At 40.8% G+C, this 25,199-nt stretch overlaps 2 protein-coding genes across 2 annotated transcripts; both read right to left on the bottom strand.

The window, feature by feature from the left end:
• On the bottom strand, window positions 1–9,047 carry commd2 (COMM domain containing 2). The gene is made up of 6 exons (XM_008408159.2): window positions 8,890–9,047; window positions 7,565–7,642; window positions 6,003–6,085; window positions 1,681–1,755; window positions 1,486–1,584; window positions 1–226 (listed from the first exon to the last, which is right to left on the bottom strand). Exons 1-6 carry the CDS (start codon window positions 8,954–8,956, stop codon window positions 17–19), a joined length of 612 nt encoding a protein of 203 aa, XP_008406381.1. The 5' UTR covers window positions 8,957–9,047; the 3' UTR covers window positions 1–16.
• Window positions 9,048–11,836: 2,789 nt separating this feature from the next.
• lmnb2 (lamin B2) lies at window positions 11,837–24,657 on the bottom strand. The gene is made up of 13 exons (XM_008408161.2): window positions 24,227–24,657; window positions 23,308–23,444; window positions 21,927–22,083; window positions 20,464–20,589; window positions 19,251–19,349; window positions 18,400–18,471; window positions 18,201–18,326; window positions 17,575–17,795; window positions 16,056–16,293; window positions 15,875–15,982; window positions 14,890–15,009; window positions 14,704–14,784; window positions 11,837–14,286 (listed from the first exon to the last, which is right to left on the bottom strand). The coding sequence occupies exons 1-13, from the start codon at window positions 24,443–24,445 to the stop codon at window positions 14,251–14,253; spliced, it is 1,740 nt and encodes a 579-aa protein (XP_008406383.1). The 5' UTR covers window positions 24,446–24,657; the 3' UTR covers window positions 11,837–14,250.
• Window positions 24,658–25,199: the final 542 nt, after the last annotated feature.

Below are 25,199 nucleotides of genomic sequence, written 5' to 3' on the forward strand. Positions count from 1 at the left end.
AAGCGTTCTGGAGGAGTCATTTAATATTTCGTAAAATCCGCCGAGCATCACTGGTCTTCACTGCAGCTAAGGCGGCCTCCAGAGTGGAGATCATGTGCAGGAGACTGCTGGGGTCTGTCTGGAGATCCATGCAGCTCTGGGTGCTGCCAACATCAGAACTCCTAGTCAGGAGAAGGCGAATGGTCACCATGGGAACCATCTGATGACGAACTGAACGACTCGCCAACTGGCAGGAAATCAAAAGCAGGAGAAAAATTGATTGATACAATATGAATACATTCAGTTCACCTATGTTGAACCAATTCATAACAAATATCATCTCGATTACAAAAACATCCAACTAACACAATTGTAGATTTCTTCTTTTGCTTTTTCTCAAACATTTTAATCGCCATTTTTCTTTTAATGAATTCAGTCATTTAAAAAACACTTTGTATTATGTTGTCTTCATGCAACATTAACAAGTTTGATATGAAACATTTTAGTATGTCACAAATTAAACGTTTTCTGCTGCAAGCTAGCCCTAAAGGCCACTAGTACAATGGTAAAGCAGTGGTATTAAACTGTGTCCCTACAGTTCCAGAGTCCTGAAACTGTGTTTAGTTAAAGCATGTAGTGCAGCTCTACAGAGCTGCTGGTGGAACCGGGTGAACCAGAGAGATGTTTAAAAGCTGCAGCACCACCAGCCCACTAGGCGTTTGAGACCGCTGCCTGAGTCTCGGCCTCATATCACTGAGTCTGTCTCTAACATGTTTATTCCTACACGAGTCTACAGCCGGGGTGTCAAACTCCAGTCCTCAACAGCCGCTGTCCTGCAGTTTTTAGATGTGCCACAGGTACAAAACACTGGAATGAAATGGCTTAATTACCTCCTCCTTGTGTAGACAAGTTCTCCAGAGCCTTAATGACCTGATTATTCTACAAGTGTGGTGCAGCAGAGGTACATCTAAAAGTTGCAGGGCAGTGGCCCTCCAGGACTGGAGTTTGTCACCTCTACAGGTGAGTCTACACTCTACAGCAGGGGTGTCCAAAGTGGGTCCTCGAGGGCCGGCATCCTGCATGTTTTAGTTCTCTCCCTGGTTTAGTGCACCTGGATCAAATGATGGCTCATTAGAGGCCTAAGAGGAACACTGGCATGCTGAAAAGATTACTACCACCAGGGAGAGAATTAAAATGTGTAGGATGCCGGCCCTCGAGGACCCACTTTGGACACCCCTGCTCTACAGGATGAATGTCTGAAATCAATCCAAATAAATAAAATTCCATTACTCATGTATTTTTTTATTTATCCATTTAAAAGAAGACATTTCCTTTATAGATGAACAGAAATTAATATTACTCATTGAACAAAAGACAACCACAAATGTGTTCCCTGAGTGAGGACCACCCTGCCCCCTTCAGCTGGGAGTGTGTGCCACTCTTTACTTTGAGCTCAGATGTTTCAGAGATGGAACAGGACAGAGCAGCAGACATGACTCCTCTAACCTGGACATCCAGTCTCCATTCCAGGTTGTGGTAGGCTGGCTGGTTACAGAGCAGCTGGCTCAGGATGCTGCGGATCTGGTGTTTGTGTTGCACATACAGCTGGAACATAGAGAGGCCACCTCAGCATACTGAACTGACAGGTACACATATGATCTTCAGGTATATAAAATCTGAATGTTAATGTTTGAACGTCACCTGCAGCAGGCTCTGGATAAGCTCTTCACCAAAGCCCAGAGCCAGCACTGAGTCCATGAAGTCCACTTCAGAGATCTGGACTTGCACAGAAAAACAGGTTGGAAACTGTGGCTCCGCCTTTTAGGCGGTGCTAATATGCTGATTTATAAACTGCAGATGAAGTGAAAAAAAATTACTAACAAAGAAAGTGATTTTTTAAATGTGCTTTATCTCTTCTTGTGCTTAAAGTGTAATTAAAGCCCAAATCAACTTTTTTGATGATAAACAGTATAAATTAATTCTTAAAAGAGCCATCTTTATGTTTCTATGTCAATTGTTAAGAGTTTTGTGTAAACTTTAGTTCTGAATTATCTGGCCCAAAACTGTCTCAGTACTGCCCTCTTTGGATTGAAGGGTGGCTACTGCAGTAGAATTTTCTAGGGATGCAAGGATTGCAGTTTTCCGGGTGATTGCAGATTTTAAAAAGCCTGGCCTGCCCATTCTGATTTTGGCCGATGCCAATTTTCTTTGTGTGAAATGTCACCAGGGGTGAAAGTAGTTTTAAATTCTTGGGGGTACTAAGAATTTAGTACTTGATTTTTACTTGATTTTTTTTAAGAATTGATTTTTTTTGTGAAGCCATAAAAGCTTGAATTGCTACAAAATAAAGCTGTATTTCCTCCTTCAGTCCACTGGCTGCAATGTTGACACCTAGAGACGCCATGAGATCTAAATTCTGAACATCATGTTCAGAATTTAGACATGGAAAACACCCAGTTTTCCATGTCTGGCATATAACCATTTATTTTAGCTTTTAAACTGGTTCTATTGATCCTGTTCCAGACAGAGGGATAATCAGTAGCCCAGCATCATGACCTGTTTGTTCTGAAGATCCTGCAGCTTCCACTTCTCTTCCTAACATGGCGCCTCCTCACCCTGACTCTCATACTGACAGGATGAACCACAGAGCTCTGTTAGGTTAAAGCTCATCTTCTGAAGTTGGGATGTTTTTCTTCCAACAGGTTCCAGAGGAATCACCTCAAACCAGATGTTGGACTGGATTTTATTTCACTGTCATTTGTGAATGTTAGAGCCTCATTTTCAACAGTGGAGCTATAAAGGTTGAAAAAGGTCATCATTTTAGAGAAAATCTCATCAACATCAATATTTCCACTAAAGAGGAAAAAAAAAGTTTGATAAAGGAAAAGCCTCTCAGACTCTGAGCCCGACAGCACCAAACTATTTTTTTTATATTAGACAATTAATTTAATTAAACATAATTATCACGGTAGAAGCCATTGTTTGTTAAATACTTAATGAAACATATTTACTGTGTTTGATGTTTGTTGTAAATGACGTTTAGTCACAAAGAACGAGGTTTGTGACTATATGTCACAAACCTGTTTGTGCTTTGCTTTCTGAACTAGCAAAGCACGAACAGTTCAGAAACAATATGAAATGGGAAAAAAGCTATTTATTAACTGATTAAGTCGTGTTTTAGATTGTTCTTGAAAGTCACGGCTGATTAGTGGCTGAACTCACGGCTGCACAGCAAACCCGTTGATTTTTTACAGCAGACAGCCGCTCCCCTCTCTTGCAGGTACTGCGTACCTCCACTAAATCTTTTAGGGGTACGTGGTACCCTGCCGTACCCGCCTACTTTCCCCCCTGAATGTCACCAAATATAGTCAGAAAATGACTGAGTCGGTAAATGTGGGTGACTATTGTTAACTGCATACATTCAGATGTGACCTGATGGGCCAGTCTGTCAATCAAACCTCTGTCACAGAAAAGCAGAAGAGGACAGTGGGTGATTTTTAAACCTTTGCTGAGGTACATCGGATCTGTGGATAAGATCAGCTTCACATGCAAGTATTGGCCAATCACAATTTCCCAAAATTAAGAAAATAGGTGCAACCCTACAGTTAGGCCTGTCACGATAAATTTTGCTGAGCGATTGTCTAAAAAATTATTGCGATAAACGATAATATTGTTTCCAAGACCTTTTGACACTGATTTAATGGAAATGACTAACAATGCATGCTATTTCCTGCCATAGATATAGATACACTTTACTTTCAAAAGAACACATAACACTGGAACTGATAAACTAAATAAACAAAACAACCAAAAACAAAAATAAAATGGATTCTCAGTCTCAATTAACAAAAATCGTACTTGAATACAAACTAAGCAACATAAAGCCAAAGTGGAAATAAATACTGCATTCAACAGAGTGCAGATTATGAAGTCTGTATACTATATTGCCTTTCAGTAATCACTAGATTTAAATAGAGAAGATGGGCACATCTGACTACCTAATGCAGTATTTCATACTACACCATTTTTTGCCCCCGTTTTCCCCTTACAATAATCTTAGATCGTTGGCTGATCTAAGATTGCCGCTGGTGATTTCGTAATCGATCATCCTGTAGTGTGTGGTGTGTTACGGTAAATCGTCGTGGCCGCTACGATCTAAATCAGGGGTTTTCCCCAACTGGAAGCTTAACGCTGAATGTGACAGGTAGCCAATCAGAAAGCGTGGATTCTCCTCCGTGCTTTCTGAGGGGTAATTATGGAGGGGAATCCCAAACAGCTGACACGGCGCGACCCGAAATCCAGCTGACATTGGAGATGATATGTGGAAACAACATTAATATTTATTCAACATTTCCTGCAAAGAATATAAAAATGACAAGAGGAGGAGTTGGAGCCAAATTACTACCACAGTTGATAAACCCGGTAACTTTTCAGCTGTTCCTCGTTAACGTGACATAAATAGGTTATAATGATTTTCATTCAGTCAGGACTTTACGCTGACTCTAGCCACATGCATCACAGGTAGATTCTAGTAAAGCATTGATTAATGCCTGATTTTAAAATTAGTTAACTGGACTTGTAGCCATTATTTTGTGCCCATGTGGCTGGACACCACGCGGCACGATTGAACCCGATCGAACCGTTATACCTAGGATTTCTGTCGGCTAATGTGTGGTCTGTCAGGTTTTGAAAATGGGCAGACAACTCGTGTAATGTGCGCTGGGCATTACACTAAGGAAATGAGGAAGGGAGGGACAGTGCAGAATGTGGTGTGTTTTGGTCCTTTGGGCGTTCCGTACCAGAGGTGGGCACTGCGGCAAAGAAAAAAAGGATGCCTGCCAGCTAAAGATAAGCTGTTGTTAGAGTTCTCAATTAATGATCTACAAATTACTACACAGAGCACCGGAGTTGAGCCTTTTTTCATTCATTGTTGTCAACAGAAAGAAAAAGGCAGGAAGACGATAAAGCCGATAATTAAAATGAGGTCGACAGGTTTAATTTATCGTGCGATTAATTGATTTATCGTTTATTGCGACAGGCCTACCTACAGTTACTGTGACGTCACACTTCTGTGAACTTTGTTATTGACAGCCATCTTGGCAGGCAGTTGCTAAGACAACAATAAACAAGCTCTTGCCTTGTTCTTATCTGACTATTAATCAATATAAGTACATTGCAACTATTACTTTATCACAATTTTTGAGAACTCTACCCACATGGGGAGTAATACTAAGGTAAATATCAGTCATATTTACTGTAGCTTATTGCGGAGCTAGCAAAGTTAGCTTAGCTATAATGTGCCGATTTTGTGCAGGTAAAGGATCGTGGATACTTAATCTGTTACATTAATGTATGTAAAAATGAAAAATATGTAAAAAAAAAAACAAAACAAAAAAACAAAAACCAATGCTTAGCTAATGTAGCTTTTATCTGCAACTAAGATGGACATGCAGCCTATGTGTACGTTATTACTCTGCCAGTCACCAGAATCTTGTTCATATAAAGAGTTTGTACGTCCTTTACAAATCTCTTTAAACATTGATTGTATGCGTCCATGGATTTCTCCTCCATGGTGTACTCACTCTTCGTGTTCACTGGGTAACTATAATTGGAGGCAGAACCAGAGCATCTCCCACAATCAGCAGACAGACAAACACAAGAACATTGAAGAAGGCATTATACTGAAGGAAACCAAAAGAACGCACAGTTAACAGCAACCGAGACAAAACTGGGAGCTGGAGCTGGTTTCCAATTCTAAAACCCCCTGGAACCACCAGTACTTCATACTGCGATATGAGAGTGAAGCACTGTGAGGGGAAAATACGGAACTCTGCAATGTTTACGATAAGGTGCCAAATAAGCAAGAAGATGTTGAAATATTTGTTTGGATTTGACAGTGAAGAGAAGCTTCCCCTGGAGAAATGTGATTTTTTTCATTTTTATTCTCCTCCCAGAGAAATGGAGATTGATGTGGATAGCGTCAGGTAGCTGCCACTTGAATGATCAGGGTGTGTAATTCTCACCATATGCTTAGAGCTCTCTGTCATCAGGAACATCAGGCCTTCCACTCCATGCTGCACCATCCCAACAGGAACACACAGCTTCCCTGCAGGTAGAGAGCTTCTGTCAGCTTTTCCTCATGGCTGGAGGTGGAACCACCATCAGGTTCTGATCTGAGATATCAATTCCCATCTTAGTCCTAAACCTAACACCTAAACCAAACACAGCTTTTCCCCTCATGGGGAGCAGGATTTGTCCCCACAACCTCACAATGTAGACAGAAAAAGGTCCCCAGAAGGATGTAAAAACATGGTACGCATACTGTGTGTGGTACAGTATGAACACACACAGATTTATTCTGGGTTTTTTTTTGTCCCACTTAAATGTTTCAGATCATCAACCAAATGTTAATATTGACTAAAGAGCCCCACAGTAAATATAAAATACTTTTTTTTTTCTCCATTCACTGAAAAGTTAAGACCAGCTCCAAGCCACCCCGGCCCTCTGGGAAAAAGTAATTACCCCCTAAACCTAATAAGCAGCTATTTCACCCTCAGCAGGAACTACTTCCAGCAGCAGCCTGGGCTGCTTCCTGCTTTCTCTGCTTTGATGCCAGCCGGTTACATTATCAACCTTCCCAGACTCTCTTCTGCCCTTTAGATTATGTGTTGCTTTGTTTTCCTTTATAAATCTGTCAGTAGTCAAAGGTTTTACTGAAATTATTTACTACATCTACAGATCGGGTAATAATGAGGCTCGTAAAACTGAACTCATCTTTCTAAAAGTTCATTCATGATGCACCAATTATTTGTACCAGAAAAGGTTGTCAGGTTAGTTTGGTCATTTTCTTCCTAATGAATGAAATCATCAGTAGAAAACTGATTTTTCCGTTTGGTCTGGTTATCTTTTTAGACGGTAATGCATTTCTATTCTATATAAACATTATTTCCACTTACAATAGCTCTGACCCTATATATTGGCACTAATCATACATGCTTCTGTATTTTGTATTATAGAATGCGATATTACTCAAACAAAGCAATAATCAACAACAATAGATATGAAAACAGACCCATTTATTACTAACCAAAAGCTCTGCATGCAGGATACAAGCACTGCTTGTCAGACTACATGCATCTGACAGCAAGCTGTTAACATCAGAAATTTTAGATGAAGGTTGATATAACCCAGGGGTGTCAAACTCCAGTCCTCGAGGGCCGGTGTCCTGCAACTTTTAGAAGTGCCTCTGCTGCACCACACCTGAATAGAATAATTAGGTCATTAGCAAGGCTCTGGAGAACTGAGGAGGTAATTAAGCCATTTGATTCAGGTGTTTTGTACCTGTGGCACATCTAAAAACTGCAGGACAGCGGCCCTTCAGGACTGGAGTTTGACACCCCTGATATAACCCAATACATGGTTTTTGGCTGATAACGATCCGATACCTGACATCAATATTGGATCAGGACACCCCTAATAAATATTACAATTTGCTAAATAATCTAAAATAGATCACACTGAAAGTGCTGCAGATGAAGACATTCTGATGAAGACATGCCACAAAAAAAAAAGGCTGGAGTCTTACTGGCTGCCCCCTCATAGATCTTTGGGTTGGTTCCTTTCCTCAAAAACTCGAGTGCAAGGCGACCAAACTCTTCAACCACTGAAAGGGACAAACAAGGAAATCGTGTCAATATGTGTTGAATGTTCTTGATTGTTTTGCACATTTTTCTTATCTACCTCTTGCACAGATTGCAAAGTTTGCACTTATTGCCTCCTGTTTTTTGATGTGGTTCATGTTCTACTTTAATCTATACAATCTTTCATTCTTTTTTGTTCTTTTGTGGTTTATCCAGGTAGTTTCTGATTCCATGGAAGAGGGTTAGGATTTTTTTAATTATTATTTTTCAGTGGCCCCAATCCTTTCATGTGATTCTGACCTAATATTCATCATAATTTTGTTCTGCAAAGCATATCTGATTTTATGTTGAATGACAAAGATATATGAATGAACCAAAATAAGATTACAGCATTCATCATAAATCCAGACATTTTTTGGGGATGAAGTGGTAGGATTTCTATTTGACCAGTATATAATGTTACCTTCCAATAATGGAGAACATCTTTATGGAACTTACATAATTTAACAGGTAGTTTAATTACATAAAAACATCAATGCCATCCAACCTGAAAACTATTTTAAAAGGAATAGTGTGCCAAAAGTTTTTACACTGGTTAAAAAAGTTTTGTAGCCATCTCGGTTTTAAAGCAGCAGTCAAAGTCAGTTGTGTTGGACTGCCTTACACCAATGATTTTGTACATAATCTTTCCAAATATAAATATGCTTATTTCTCCAGTTAGTTACAATTATTTTTGGTTGAATAATAATCTTTTGATGAATATTAAGAGAGCATACAGGGTAAGTAATTCAATTTTAGACAGATGGGTTTCTTTGAGTGGGCACTTTAATCAAAGTTTATATATATTCGTTCTTAAATATTTGATGTTGTCTTTAACAGTTGTACCTATCACTAGCAGGTGGTAATGGATAGCCATTAATTCACATTTACTGAAGTTTAAGAACATGTCAGAAGCTTTAGAAAACGGTAGTAATCTCTCAGGCTGTTGGTGTTTGATTTGTGAGAATCGAGGCTGGATCAGCTGCTGACTCTGATGTCATGTGACACCATCCACAGCAGGACGTTTTTTTACTGGGGCCAAACTTTCAAACCAGAAAGTATTGATTGGTTTGATGTAATGTTGGCAGCTACACAGCCAATGAAAATCCACCTACTAGGCCTCTGTAGCTGAAGACCAACTATTATTCGGTTTTTTGCTCCGAAGACCAGACCACCAGCTCTGGACTTCACCTTAAACACGCAGCAGTGCGCAGCCGCAGACTGTTCTTACCGGAACCATCAGCCTTGGTGAGGAAGCTCAGATGTTCCTTATGATCCTCAGATAAAACCAACAGCATTCTGAACACCAGCCCTCAACACAGCCACAACATCTTGAGCCCCGCGAGCCACGGCAACAGTCTTTTTTTCTTCTTCTTTTGTAATGACGGTTGCCCAACATCAATTTGGAGGATTTCCGCCACCTACTGATAAGAATATGAATCTGGACGAGCAAGCTTGAAAACCCAACAAAATTATTTTAACTAACCAAGTTTCCATCCAATAACGATAATCTTGTAATCAAATGATTTCTTTCTTTAGAGATTGAAAAGGTCTTATGGTGTTTATTTTGTTCAAGACTCATTAATTCTGCTCTTTCCTGCAGTTAAACATTATGTTTCACTTTCTGTACAGATTCCAGTGATTCTTGAGAATATTGACAAAATGGGTTTTCATTTTCCAAATTAAAAAATATATATATTTATCAACCTTATGTATGCAATTATGACAATGTTTTGGAAATGCAAAGATGCTAAAGTGCAGGCTCCAAGTTGCAACATTTTTTTTAAACATTACATTTTTAATCGACCTGACCCAGAACTTTGTCATCACAAAATAAATATAAAATTATTTTTAAAATGCCCCATTAGTGATATTTTTACTCATTTTTACAGACAAATGCTTCTCAAGAAACAAAAGAAATATTTAAAACAAAAAACAACAAAAAGTCCATCTGACGGAGTTGACACAGAACTGAAGGTGGTGACAAACTAGTGAGTAAAACGAAATACTTGATACATGTGAAGTAATGCAATTTATGTAAAAATACATTAAAATGAATTATTTGCACATTTAAGTGAGATTTGTCAACAATTTCACTGAAAGTCACAAAAACTGATGGAGTTGACGAAATGCCAAACTACCTCATGATGTTATTGTGAAGGAGGCCATATTGTAGCTCATCAGGTCCATGAAATCTTTACTTTATACCAAAATTAAGCATTTATTTCACAAAATTTGATCAGAAAATTATTCTTCTTATTCTGAAAGAAGCAATAATATTTGGGAAACATTTCACTTCACTGTTACAATATGAAGAGTTGCATGTACAAAATGTCAATATCTGTATATTTTAGCCTCCTAGAGTGAAACCTGTGCATGTTTGGATGAAAACAACTGATTTCCTGGCAGAAATTGAAGAAAGACAAAGCTCTTCCTCTACAGCTCTCAGGCTCTCTCTGGTTTTAGTTTTTATAGTAGCCAGGCTTGAGAAGCTCACTTCACAGATATGTTGTGGGAAATGGACTCATGTTCTTTCCAACTACTGCTGAGCTTCACTGTCTTTTCCATCACTGTCATCAGTCTTTCTAGATTCAATGCTCTCACCGCTACCTGTAACATTCATGCATCATTAATTCTCGTTTTAATGTAAAATGCTCTGTACCTACTGCCATCTAGTGGTAAGAAAATTATTACGCCACTAGTCACTACTACAGCAGTCACTCAAAGATGGCATTATTTGCAGATAATTAATTTTCAAAAAATCTTTTAAAACCAATTATCGTATTTTCCGGACTATAGAGCCAAACATACTAGCACCTTCAATTAAAAAAAAAAAAACACAAAAAAAAAAACTGGAAGCTGCTCTCGGTTTTCCATAAGGACCCAGCAGAGGGCGGAGTCCTAATAAATCTGCTGCATATATTAATTACGCAGCCCTCCGTCTCCAAAGCCGAACCATGGTTTCGTTCACACCGAGCTTAAGTGCAGCGGCTCTATTTCCCTCCTGTAGTGGCAGATCGACAGCCCTCAACTTAAAAGCTGCATGATATGAGTTTGAAAACATTTCTCCGTCGTGCCTGCTGCTACCATGTGGTTGTTCTAAATTAGCGCTTTCTTCTTTGATTTACAATTTTGACTTCTAATAATTCACCTCCTGCTAGAGAGCCCCCTGGTGGTTGAAGAAAAATCCACAGAAAAGCTGAACCGGGCTGCAATTCGCATGGTTCAAAGCTTAGAAAAAAAGTAGCAGCTTATAGTCCGGAAAATACGGTACCGTAGTGAAATTGAATAATTTCCACGGCACACCTGACGATCACTCACGGCACACTAGTGTGCCGCGGAACAGTGGTTGAAAAACACTGCTCTAGTGAAACTAAAGTGGAACTGTTTGATCATTATGATCAAACATAATGAACTGTTTGATCATAATGAACAGATCAAACAGTTCATGGTCTGGCATGTCAACCAGACATGGTCAACATGCCACCATGTCTGGTGGCATGTTGAAGATGGACTCAAACTCAACTCCAGAAACTACTGGAAGTTTTTAAAAGATATTTTCTTCACCCAGTGGTTCAGGATGAAGTCTGTCTTTAAAAAAAAAAAGAAAAAGAAAAGATTTTTGTGGAGGACAACACATTATCACATGCATTCAAGTCCTCCTCTGAATGGCTGGCTGGAAAAGGACTTAAAAATGAAAAACTTCTGACCTCAGTTGACCTGAACCCAGTTAAGAACTTGTGGACAGTTCTTCAGCGGGAGACTTCCAGTGAAGAACTGTTCAATTCTGACCAGTCGGAGGACTGGTCATGTCAAAGTTCGATGGAAAACTGTTTTTTGTTTAGTTGCATAATTGTGCATATATATTCTTACTCTTTGAGGTTTATTAATAGATTAACTGAGTACTGTACTTAAAAGAATAATTAAAAACAAGACTTGCCTAACTGTGCACAGTAACGTAAAAAAAAAAAAAAAAAACTTTGTAATTTTCATTAAAGTTGCTAATTAAAATGTATTTCAATGAAGTGTTTTAAAAATGAAAGGGGAACATATGTAATAATCAAACATGTTGAGAATTGTACAGTACTCTCATCACTGATCTAGACTAAAACCTGCCAGTACTTTATGAAACCTTATATATATATATATATATATATAATAAAAAACAATTACATAAATTAAATGTAAAATCTTTATTGTATGTAAAAAAGTAGGTTACCAGGTCATTATGGATAAAAGAATTGGTGTTTAGTCATGTCATATCTCACATGAAAGGCAAATGTGCCTCTTAAAATTTGAGACTTGAAACTTTCTCCATAAAATCTAATTGTTTAATGTGAAACAGTCAGTTTGAACTTCTCTACCAGAGACTGTAGCACGTGCAGCAGCCAGGTGGTGGTGCTCTGCTGATAAGCTGCCGTTCTCAGATCAGGCTAATGTTCATATCTCTGTGGCTACATGTTCAGGTTCTGCTTCAGAATCAACAATCTACAAACATTTCACTACAAAACTCCCAATTCAATTATCATATCAACACAATTATTACAAAATCACAAACTTAAAATAAAAAGGAAAAATCAAACTAACATTATAAAGCACAGCATTCAAACACAAGTCAGTTACTAAGATACCTCAAACCAAATCAAACATTTCTCACTTACTACAGTAACCAGTATGAATGATGATCACTTTAATCACTGCATCATAGGAGCTTCCTGTCCAGGGATCTATGATGGTTGTGGACTGGAGCTGACCGGGTTTAATGCCAGCTGCTGCTTTGGTATCTGACACCAAGCAACTGGGAGAGGAAATGTAGACCAACATGATTCTCTTCTCTAAGAAAAACGTCCCTTTGACTGTTTCAAACAGCTCTTCACTGATGCTAAGACCTTTTAATTTAAGTGATTTATTCTGAAAGTCAATCAACCTCTGACATAGCGTAAGGTGGAGAGGACACCAGGAAGACATGTTAGTCATCCCTGGTCAGTGGCAGGAAACAAACAAACAGGCAATAACTCACATTCATGCGGCCTTCTCCACTAGGTAAACTCCAGAGATTGTGATGTTTTGTAGCTTAGAATAAAAGTGTCTGGCCAACCAGGGTGGGATGATGATGTGTGACAGCTGATGCTAGCTTTGTCTTCCTTAAGACAAACCTAGTGTCAGCAGATGTTTCTGGAGGCTATCCAAAAACACCCAAAGCTAAGATAATGTTGGCTTTGAAGACAAAGGCATTCCTAAATGCTCTTAGTGTCATGAGGCCAACATGGCTGCCTCTTACTGTGAGCCCAAAGTTCAGAGAATTTACAGTGGAAATGCAGTCCCATTGCTCCCAGTTCAACAGCACACTGAGCTGCATGTTAGAAGGCTTACACATGATCATGGTTAGTGACTTAAACTGGCCTGAAGGTGCACACAAACTGGAAATAAAGGGGAGAGCTGATGTGAGGTAGAGGAGGCAACAGGTCAGACTTTTACTGTCCGGTTGCTATGGAGCTAAAAACAGAGACCCAACAAATAGCTCCCCCTTCCCCAGGCGGCTGATGTTCCTACTGAGATGTATGGCTGCGAGTAATTTTATTCTGAAAATATGAGTTTTAAAATATGTACTTGCTTTCATCCCATGTGCTCTTAAGAACTTGGCAAAAAAGCTGATTTTAGAAAAATAATTTTTAAAAATTGTTAAAAAATAAAAATAAAAACAAAAAACATTTGCGTGTTCCTGTACTGACAGCTAGCAAACATTCCTCCTAGTGTTTCACATGCTCCTTTGTTGCCAAATAAACACACACTGGATACATTTCTCTCACTACAAACCAGTCGATGGCAGCAAATACATTCTAGACATTTTCATTTCAAACCAACACAAAGTTTAAATGAGACCAAATCTACGCCAGGTGTTTGTCCTTAGGCAGAAATCTATATCTATCAACAGCTGGAATTGGTATACATTCTTTAATATCAAGATTCTAAACCTTGAAAAGCATTTCCATACAGAAATGTTGAATTTGGTGATCATCTAATGAACTGATTTCTAATTGGAATAAATGACAGAAAAAGTAACAGAATAAAGATAAGAGGGATGTAGTGAGGACTGATGGCAGGGGAATGTTAAGCTGACAAATCCCTGCAAACAGCATTATTCCATCTGTCCTCCTTCTAACTTATGCAAGTCTAAAAAGTGTTTGTGTCTAAGCAAACTGGTAATATAACAATATTTAAGAGATGAAAGGAAGTGTCGTTTTCAAAGGAAAAACGCTGAGCTGAGCTCGTCTTTTAGGTTTTGACCTCCTGTCAGTTGTAGAGGATCAAAAAAGAATAATTAAAAATAATATGTTCACTCATTTAGGTCTAAATCTGATATTAATGAGGGGATGTTCAACTGGAACACTGCTTCTGGATCCACTGGTTTTACTGGTTCTATTCTGGGGAAGAGAAGCCTCATTTCTATATGGAGGAGGATTTCTTGGATCAACAAAAACATTATCAGATGATGAACAACATCTGAGTGTCTTTCAATAAAAAAAAAAACATATAAAAAAAGTGAGTAAAGAATTAAGAAGCTCCAAGGCTTTAATATAACCAGAGGACTTCACATTATGGCACACTCTCTAGATGACACTTTGACCTGTTGAGGAAAACACAAAGATGTCCATTTATTGAAAACAGAAGAGAAATATTAAGTCAGAAAAGATGAAAAAATAGTGAACAAAAAATCTACAACAAAAAATTAATAATGAAACAGGTCACACTGCAGAGCCAAGGTTACCAGGCCCTGCATGCAACACGTTTAGGCTAGCACAGGGGTGGGCAATCCTGGTCCTGGAGGGCCGGTGTCCTGCAACTCTTAGTCGTCTCCCTAGTCCAACACACTTGAATCCAACAGCTGAAACGCCTCCTAAGTGCAGTCAGACTCCAGAGTCCTGCTAATGACCTCATTATTTGACTCAGGTGTGTTGAAGTTGAGGCACATCTAAAGGTTGCAGGAGACCGGCCCTCCAGGGCTAGGATTGCCTACCTCTGGGCTAGCATGTTACATAATCACCTTCTGAGCCATTTCCTCTTCAGTCCCATCTCCGTTCTCAACCTCCACCTGAGTCTTGGTGACGTTGCGGCGGGCGACCTCCTGCTCAGTCAACACAACAATGAAACACTTTGGTTTGTCATCGACACACAGCCAGCACACTTTAGGCAGTAAATGGAAATCATGAGGTGGGTCGGACATCTTTACCTCGCCATCCACATTGGTCAGAGAGGTGATGATGACACTTCCTGTTCCCCAGGAAGCTTGGCTCTTCCACAGCAGGTCAGTGGGTGGGCTGTGAGCCACACCAGCATCAGCAGACCAGACCTGTGGGCAGAACCACCAACGTGTCCACTATTATGGTTTACTTGGGTGGGTTGTGTTTAACTTTAAACAGTAAAGCCACTGCTGGCTGCAGACAGACATGCTTAGTTAATCACTATGCTTCATATTTAGTGGCTGTTTTAATGGGATTTCAGAGACAGATGGTCAACTCCATGTTTATTTCATATTCAAAACCAAACAAAACCTGTTTCTCCTTCCCATGCTCCTATAATTATGCAGAAATTGCTGAATCCATGTAATATAGCAGAATATTGTATTATGGGTACATAGCCCTGTTGCAACAATTCAATTAATCACATAATAAATTAAAACAAACTCAATCATTTCCATTTGCATGATGGTTTCTCTCTTTCTACCAAAATCTGGATGATAAAATTCTTCAGTCTGGTGTTTTGGTCTCAACTAGCCGATCTTTTGAAGGACAATTTTGTTTACAGAGACACATAATTCATTTTATTTGTCTACTCTGTTGTTTTATTAATTTATTTAGGATATTTAGCACGTCTTCCAGTTCCAGTGTGAAATGTTTATCAGGATTTAAAGTTTATTGATCTTTGAGAATGTGTTGTTGCATTATTATGCCATTTATTACTTGAAAATAGTCTCAAAACTGTATTATTATTTATTGCAACAACTTCTCAGACAATTTATGGTCCAGCAGAATGCGATATGGTGACAGGCCTGTGAGAACATTTGTTCATGTGGTTTATGAATCTGAGTTTTTCCTTAAACTAGGAGTTGTAAATGGTTAGTTTGGATCTTCTGTGTTTACTAGTTTCCTCAGCCTACAGCAGACAGACAGTGAAACATTTTGTCTTCCTAACTGAGCGTGTTCAGCTCAGCTCACCGTGACAGACTGGCCAGCCTTCAGAACAAACTTTGGGGAAAACTTGTAGACGACCTCCTCTCCATCATCAACCTGCCTCTTCAGCCTCCAGTTGCCCAGAGGCTGGTCCTGCAACACACCAGGCGTCAATGAAGCCAATAACCATTGACCCCAGTGGGTCTACCCTGCATCAGGAACCCACCTGTTCACTCTGGTTGTTGAGTGTGACGGCGTTTCCATCCATGTCAGTGGGTGATATGGTGATGGCGCCGCTGGCTGTGGCCTCCTCAGACACCAGCAGCTGCTCGTCTCCCTTGGCCAGCTCTGACAGGTCGGCTGCCTCCACCTCGCCTCGCTTCCTCTTGGAGGAACGGGAAGAGGACGAGCCCGATATCCTGGAAACCGTCACTTGGGCCGATGGGGTTGGGGACAGTTTCAGTCTGAACAAAAGCATGTTGGTTTATTATTTAATTATCACAACAGACCAAAACATTTGCCACCAATTAAACCACCTATCGTCATAAAAGTTGTTAATTTTCAATTCTAATATGTCCTTCTGCTGACTCTGATGACCACCAGAGAACATGTGGTTGGCTCTGCAGCTTTCAGAGCCAACCACAGTGAGCTTCAGAAGAGGCATCTGAGCAGAACTCCCACAGGACCACCAAAACCCAGAGGTCAGAGGTCACACGGGGAATGTCTTAGTCTCTTCCAGTAAACACTTGAGTTCAGTTATTCAGCTCCATGAAATCCACAAACACCACGTGAGAACTGCTCAGACAGAGCTGGGTGGGGCTGGGCCTGCCGCAATAAATCAATTAATCGCAGGATAAATTAAAACAAGCTCAATACCGTATTTTCCGCACTATAAGGCGCACCTAAAAACCTTCAATTTCCTCAAAAGCTGACAGTGCGCCTTCTAATCCTGTGCGCCTTATATATGGACCAATATTGAGCCACAACAGGTCTAGCAACTATGGTAAGCAGCCGCCGACTTCATTTTCGCCCGTAGAAGAAGAAGCGTGCGGTGCATGCTGGGATAGTTGTCAGAACGCTGGTTTGTTAATAAAGTTTGACTGACCTATCTACCTACCGACCGTCTAGAATCAGGTCGTCTGCAGGTCATTTAGCACCATGTTCTTCACGAACATGCTGTGCCGGGGTGCGACTGGGCTGGGGTTTGCCCGGCCCAGTCGCGGAAGACTCTCCTCGCCAACCAGAGTCGGACTGCTTTGTTGACATTCACTTTAGTGCAGCTCCATCTAGTGGATGTATAACGTAACTCCAGCCTCTACTGTAGCGTCTATTCTATGCGCCTTATATATGAAAAAAGTTTTAAAATAGGCCATTCATTGAAGGTGCGCCTTGTAATCTGGTGCGCCTCATAGTGCGGAAAATACGGTAATTTAAATACAGCTAAAAATCCCTAAGTTGACAACACTGGGGTGACTGTAGTTAACTGAGCATGTGCAGCCATGAACAGTAACAAGGACCAGGGTGGGGTGGGCAGAGAGAAATTTAACTGGCTGAACTGCCAGACCTTTGCAGAGGAAGATCAAATGGGTTTCTGGTGAGCCAAACAGGAAGTGAGCTCTTCCAGCATGAAGCAGTGGTGAGCTGCTGCAGCCTCTCACTCCCTTCAGGCCAAATATTCAGATAGAAGCCATTTGTTCCTCCCTGGTGGAATAATCTTTTCCTGCAGATGTTGTGTGTTAGAGTACCTGTGCTCTTCTCCCTCCAGCAGCTTCCTGTATGCGTTGATCTCCATGTCCAGAGCCAGCTTGACGTCCAGCAGCTCCTGGTATTCACTGAGCTGAGCGTTCATCCTCTCTCTCAGCTCGGTCATCTCCTGCTCCTTGGCCTCCACGGCGCGCCGGTGCTTGTCGCGCTCTGCAGACAGGATGTCCTCCAGCTCTCTGATGCGGTCCTCTGAGGCCGACACCTGCAAGCACAGCTGGCTCCTCAACACTGCAGTCTGGGAGGAGAACCCATCTCTGGCCTGTTGCGATGTGTGTTTGTTTGTTTCTAATACCTTGTGGGGACCATTTTTCTGACACATACTACGTTTTGGGGACCCACTGCAACTTGTGGGGACCGAAGCCTGGTCCCCACAAGGGGAAATGCCGTTTTTGGGCCAAGGGTTAGATTTAGGACTAAGGTGTGAATTTAATTTTGGTTAGGATTAGGTATGTAATGGTGAGGGCTAGGGTAAGGGTAAGGTGTAGGCAGTAGAAATTAATGGAAGTCAATGGAAGGTCAGGGTTAGGGGACGATTTTTTTGACACATACTACGTTGTGGTGTCCCACTGCTCCTTGGGGAAACGCTGTGTGTGGAGGTGAAGCATACCTGTTTCTGCAGTGCGGCCAGCTGGTAGCCCAGGCTCTCCATTCGGGTTCGGGATTCCTGCAGCTCCTCGCGGGCCGCGCCCATGGCCTTGTCGTTGATCTCTGACGACATCTTGGCATTATCCAGCTGGAAGCAAACCAACACCAACACTGTGGCTCAGGACTCTACTGAGCAGGCTGAACCCTGACTGCTACGTTACCTTTGCTTTAAAGGTTTGCTCCAGCTCCTCCTTATAGAGACAAATCTGTTCGTCATGCTGCTTCCTCAGGTCCTAGACAAATCACACAAACACGCTGCCTTGAGGTTCTGCACGTGTTAACACATTTCACTCCCAAACTCCTTATTCTACACTGTTGTATTAGTTGGGAGTCAGCTCAGCGTTCTGTTCCAACAGTCTGCTCAGACCTGCAGCTAATCGCAACACTTCAGCATTTAACCAGCAGCTCAGTTGGAGAGTCATTATGGAGTAAAAGAGGTCCAGCATTAATGGGAAAATTAAGCAGTGGTATAAACAACCAATCAAACGACCTCACTGAGTCCACGGAGCACATCATCGCTCCTCATCATGTTCCCTCTCTCAGGTTTTACCAGAGCTGAGCTGCTCACTGTTTGAACACAGGATTGCTGCAAAGCTGTTTTTCTTTCTCAAAAATGTCACCATCACCACCTTGTAAGCTCCAGGTTCAAACCTCTAGAAGGGGTTAACACCAGTGGTTGCTTATAAGGTCGCTTCCATGGCAACTGAAAAATGTCTAAGGAAGGAAATGTCTGCCACACAGTTCCCCTCCAAGAGCTTCTGCTGCTATCCTCAGACACAGCCGTCATAAGCTCTGACCGTTTACAATAGAATAGAATATACTTTACTGATAAAGTATATCAATAAAGTCTATTCTTTATACTTTATTGATATAAAATTGTTTAGTAAGAACGAGAAAATCTGCAGGAGTCACGGAAGAAGATTTATGTGACAGAACATGGAAATAGTTCTAAAATGTTGTTCACTCCAGTTCTTCCCTAAATGTCTTGTTCCTCTCTGTTTCAAGTGCTTACCTGCAGAGCCTGCGCCAGTTTGAACTCGTAGTCCTGCCTGACTCCAGAGTCCACCTCCACGATCCTCTGCTCCTGGCGGTGGCGGCTCTCACGCATCTCCTGAAGGGACACACACTTTCAGACGCCTGATTCTGGGGAATTCATTTCATTTTACAGTATGACTGCAATGTTGGAGCATGAATCCACAGTCATCATGTTGTCAGGAGCTGTGGGTCTGCTGTAAGCAGGTTCCATCCACTTCTACAGTTCGCTTCTTATTTTTACACTGATTTTTGACAAGATAAATTAACTATTATAAAATCTGGAACCCTTTAAACTGAATTTTTCTATGATCTCCCTGCATGTTTACACCAGGAAATGTTGCTCATGCGCACAACGCTCAAGAGCAAAAAGACTTATTTGCCATCTATAGCCGCGCTGCTGCGGTGAACAGAACAATTCTGTTGACCAAATGAAACCTGGACATGCAGGTATTATTAATTTAGTGCACTGCGCCAAAGCAAAGGGAAAAATAACGCAGAAAATCCTTTAAAGAATGACTCAAACAAACCTTTTTTCCTCACTCTGGGTGTTGGATACATTATACACAGAGGCTTGATGTTTATTTTGGAAGATTAGTTACCGCTGCTATTAGATAATCTAACACAGTTGTGGTAAATAAACGACAGCATTGTTTTAAGACCATTTTCAAGTAATATAATGGTAATGGCATAATAAAGGACAAACACATTCTCAAAGATCAATAAACTTTAGATTCTGGAACTGGAAGGGGCGTTTAATGTCCAAAATAAATAAGCAAAGCAACAAATAAAATGAATTATGAAGTCTTTTTAAAATTGCCCTTAAAAAACACAACAAAATCAGCTAGTTGAGACCAAAGTACCAGACTGAAGACATTGTAATCCAGTTTTTAGTAGAAAGAGAAAAAAGAGAAAACAATAAATTAAGAAAATGGAAATTATTAAGCTTGTTTCAATTCATCATGCATTTAATTGATTTATTGTTTATTGTGACAGGTCTAACCAAATAACAGTTCTTATCTAGATCCTGTTAGATGTTTGAAACAAGTCTTCATCTCTAGATTCTGTCAATGATGCAGAAAATCTAGTTCATTCTGCTTTCTGTACCTAAACTTTGTTTGTTGCTTTCACTTGTTGAAAACAAACATGGTTTACGTAAGATGAAAACATGCACTAGTATCGCTCACACTTGCCTCTTCAAACATGTTTTTTCTGAACTCCAGCTCCTCACTGAGCGACTGACAGCGATTCTCCAGGTCCACACGCATCAGGGTCTCTGCCTCCAGCTGCCGCTTGGCCACAGCATGGCTGTCTTCAGCCTGCACAACAACATTCAGCAATTTTATAGATGAAAAGTACAAAAAAACTGTTGTCCAACAGTAGAGGGCCAAAGACAAGAGTGTTGGTGATTCATTAAGTTCTAGTGAGACCAGATGGGGGTTGGTCTGGTAGGAAAAACAGAAGAAAGATTTAGTTCTAGCTAGCTTACACTAGATGACTGATGTTCTATGACTATGACATAGTGTGGACTGGATAACCATGGTAATACACAGGATGAAGTTAGATGTTTTCTGACCTCATTCATGCAGTTTGACTGGCTGGTTGTTTACTGTTTTAAAAGGGAATTAGCCTAAATCAGACTTTTTTTTACAGATAAACTATGCCAATTGGTTCTATCTTTTGTTTCTAAATTGTTTCCTTCTTAAATCCATCCATCCATTTTCTAACACCCTTGTCCCTAGCGGGGTCGGTAGCGATACTGGAGCCCATCTCCAGTGAACGTTTCGGGTGAGAGGCGGGGTCACCCTGGACAGGTCGCCAGTCTGTCGCAGGGCAACACAGAGACACACAGGACACACAACCATGGACAAATGGGGAGAATTTGAAGAGGCCAATTAACCTGACTGTGGGAGGAAGAAAACCCACCATGCACAGGGAGAAGATGCAAACTCCATGCAGAAAGACCCTGGGCCGGGAATCGAACCCAGGACCTTCTTGCTGCAAGGCAACAGCTCTACCAACTGCGCCATTGTCCTTCTTAATTATTTAGTCTAAAACCATCTCAATGCTGCTCCCTTTGGGTTGAATGTTGGCTACCAGCATTGACTTTTCCTGTTGGTTACAAATGGTCTCAGCTCTGGTTCAGGCAGATAAAACCAACTGACTCAGACACACACCCCTGGTGGTCAATCTGGAGATGGAACTGCAAACATTTATCAGAGTTTTTCAACTTTATACACACAATTCATTTTCAATGCGACCCCAATAACACAGAAAAAAACTCAGTAGACTTGTCTTTTTTAAAAAATATATATTGTACTCAGAATGAAGGGAGATTGTAATAAAAAAAAAAAGTTATTTAAAATCATAATTACTGAACATTAAAGTTCTGGCTCAAGCATTTGTCAATATGGCCATGTTGAAATCTCACAGAACAATGTAGATGACATAAGCTCTTAGATCCTCTGAGCAAGTTGATGACTGAAGTCCAGGAATGTTCCACTGAAACGAGGAGAGTGGCCATTCCAAGGAGGCTAGAGAGAGTGAGCATCTACCAGACCAGACCCCACCTGAAGGCTTTGGGCCCCCGCTGTCAATCAGCTCACCACTCTCTAATTTTACTCCATAGCTTTTATTAGCAGAGACCCACACCTACCTTCACCAGCTGGTTCTTTATGTCAGCAAGTTCTGAAATGAGTGCAGCGTTCTGACTTAAAGTTGTGGCAAGAGTTGCTTCACTCTTATTCAGCTGCCCTTCCAGCCCGTTGGCCCTGGACAGCGCCGCAGCAAGATCGTTGTCCTTCTTTTTGGAACTGAGCAAAAAAAAAAAAAGGAGTCAAAGATAACTTCCTCTGCTCACACAGACCTTCACTCAGAATGCTCAAATGTTCACAATCATCAACTCAAACAGAGCTGCACAAAGTGTCACCATGCATGCAACAGGCTCTGAGTTCATGAAAGATAGAGCATAGTCTATGTATTCATGCATACATATACACATATACATCGGCTGACGCCCTAGTTTATGTATAAAGTCAGCACATTAGTATTTAGTTAATTATTGCCTGATTTAGTAATTAGTTAAATGGAGTATACAGACTCAAAAATGATAATGTGCTGAAACAACCCAAGCTAGTCAGCCAAAGCTATAAAAAAATGTACATTTTTAGTTGGAATAAAAACATCGTCTGTTAATGTTAGACCCAGAACTCCTCAAGTAGCAATTTTAGCTTCACCTGGTTCCAATTTTGTAAAATACCTGAATGAATAAATATAATCTCTCACTAGGTAATTTTTCCTGTCCAGTTGAGTTAATCCAAAAAAATAATCCCCATGTCAGCTGTATTATGTTCAGTCCAGCAGAAAGAGCTGAGTTTTTTCCACATGTTGATGTTAGAAGGAATGCTGTTATTGTAGTTTAGGAAATAAATTGTTTATCATCTCATTAAAATTAGGAATAAAATTATTTGTTGCTAAAAATACTTGCATTTGCAAGTATTTTTAGCATCGTAAAGTAGTTAAATAAAAAAAATCTACCAAAACGGCAGCCAGTTATTTATCTGACTAATTGACTCATCAGAATAAACTATTACAATAGTCAATAGCTGTAGCTCTAATATAAACAAATTAATTACATTTTTCATTCTGTAAGCCACAGGCATCAAAATTACAAGAAATAAAGGCTTGAAATATTGCACCATGATGAATTTTCACTTCTAATATGAGGGACAGCAAATGTTAAATTTTTGCAGCTGTATGTGTTTTTGGTGCTGCTCACTGTTTAATACAACAGAAAATGTTTATAGGGCAACTGGATCTCTCAAACAGCAGATGGAACTTTTCCAGTTCTACCAGGTTGTTGGGACAGAGAAGAGTTGCTAGATAAACTGCATGGACTCTATGTTTGGAATATACCAGAGCAGAAAGACATCAACACTCTTCAGATAAGTCTTTATCACAAGCCATACAATCATCACATTATTCCCCAGTGTTACTGCGCGTCTTCCCTTAGGAAGCTGCAGCAGGTCTTCACTTGCCTCCGAGTGGCTTCATCCAGGTCAGCCTGGACCTTCCCCAGGTCGATCTGAAGCCTGGCTCTGTCTTTAGCCGTTTCATCCAGAACCCGCCGAGCATCAGCCAGCTCTGCCTCATACAGAGCCTTCAAGCCTGTTACCTAAAAAACGGAAAACAGCAGCAATGAAGCATCTCTGTCAGGCAAATCTACCAGGAATGGAAAGTAGGAGATAAGGTAAAATGGGAGTTATGTCTAATCAATAACTCCTAATAACACTTTCATGTTTTCGTAGAGAAATTCTAAACATGAATGTGAAACATTATTTGAAATTTTCCGACCGACCGAACTACGGCCAGCTTTCTGTGGTGCATGCTGGAGTCAGCTGACCATGAGTCCATCCATCCTCCCAGGAAACTCTTCATCCTCTCTGGAGGACACCAGCAGGTCTCTCCTTTTAGCTCAGGCACTTCTACAGGCAGCCTGGCAGGGAGCAAAGGACCCACTGTGTCCACCATTAATAGCACAACTATGCAACCTGTTCATCAAGGACCAGTCTGCTGATCATTATAAGAGATATGTTTGCAAATAGCAAACCAATGTATCCATGATAACTGAAAGTAAACAAACACTTCCTCAATCTAGTTTAGTTTTTACAGCATTACTTGTTACTAGATTTGTTGAAGTTTGTTAAATCCTTGTCAGAGTGCGGCAGGCTGGCTCTCATTGATAAAACACCAAGCTCACTCGGTCTCCTGGTGAAAACAGGAGCAGCAACAGGGAAAAATGACCAAAAGTTCTGTTTGAGGACCAATAACACCACAAAGATCCAGCCCACGCTCCTCTCTAACCGACAGTTACACACTGAACAGCGCCTCTTTGCTTCTCATTCAGCTGTTGTGTCAAAGCAAAGCCGCGGGAAGCGGGAGCTTCTTAACACCCACCTCTCTGGTAGTAACCTCCTCCTTCTCAGACACCTTGACCATCAATCGGTCGTTCTCCAGCTCCAGCGACCGGACACGGTCGATGTAAACGGCCAACCGGTCGTTGAGATGCTGCAGGTCTTGTTTCTCCTGTAGGCGGGATATCCTGGTGGGGGATAGAGGCGTGGAGGCCGCTGGCCGACCAGTTTCTCGGCTTGGAGTAACGCGAACAGTCGCCATGACGATCAATCCTGAGTTTGCTTCACTACGAAGTTAAAAAACAGAAAACCGAGCGTTGTCTGCTGGTTTCAGTTGGAATCTGAGCAACGGTTTTTCCCGATGAACCAAAAAAAAGCAATCAATGAGTTGCAGCAGCGTGAAACAGGTAAACCTCGCTCCACACGGTGATGGGATTCCAAGATGGCTGACACCCCGCCAAAAGCAGAGGGCGTTTCCGGTTTTACAAGGTATGATGGGAGAAAAAAATGAGGCGCCAAAACTATCTATATAAAAATAAATCATTTTTCTGTTTATTGAACTATGTGTTCACTGCAGGTGGAATCCCTGTTTCTCTCAGAATCTCAATATGTAATAGATTTAAAGAGTTGTAATACAACATATTTCTATTTCCACATATATAGCAAGTATAAAACAGAAGCTTTCCCAACTCTTCTAAATGTGAGATTTAAATTACAACATTGCTTTATTGTCTGTGGGAATATGTGTAGTTTTGTTCCTCCATAGAAATAACACGTTCTTCTAATTGTTTGTATAGAAAAACATATTTTTACGGTTTTTGAAACTCGCCGATATCCTATAGTACTTCCAAGCCACTGGGGGCGCTAATAATAGTGCTTTTCTACGGGAGCCCGCTTATGCGAAAAAAGGGGCGTCGACGGAGACTACGGAACGCCAGAAGCTCGCGGAGTTGACAGAGCAGAATTGACACAAAGATAGCTGATCTTGGCGGTTGGCATAAACTGGTTTGTGACTG

Source organism: Poecilia reticulata, linkage group LG4, assembly GCF_000633615.1.
Source record: "Poecilia reticulata strain Guanapo linkage group LG4, Guppy_female_1.0+MT, whole genome shotgun sequence".
Lineage (NCBI taxonomy): Eukaryota > Metazoa > Chordata > Actinopteri > Cyprinodontiformes > Poeciliidae > Poecilia > Poecilia reticulata.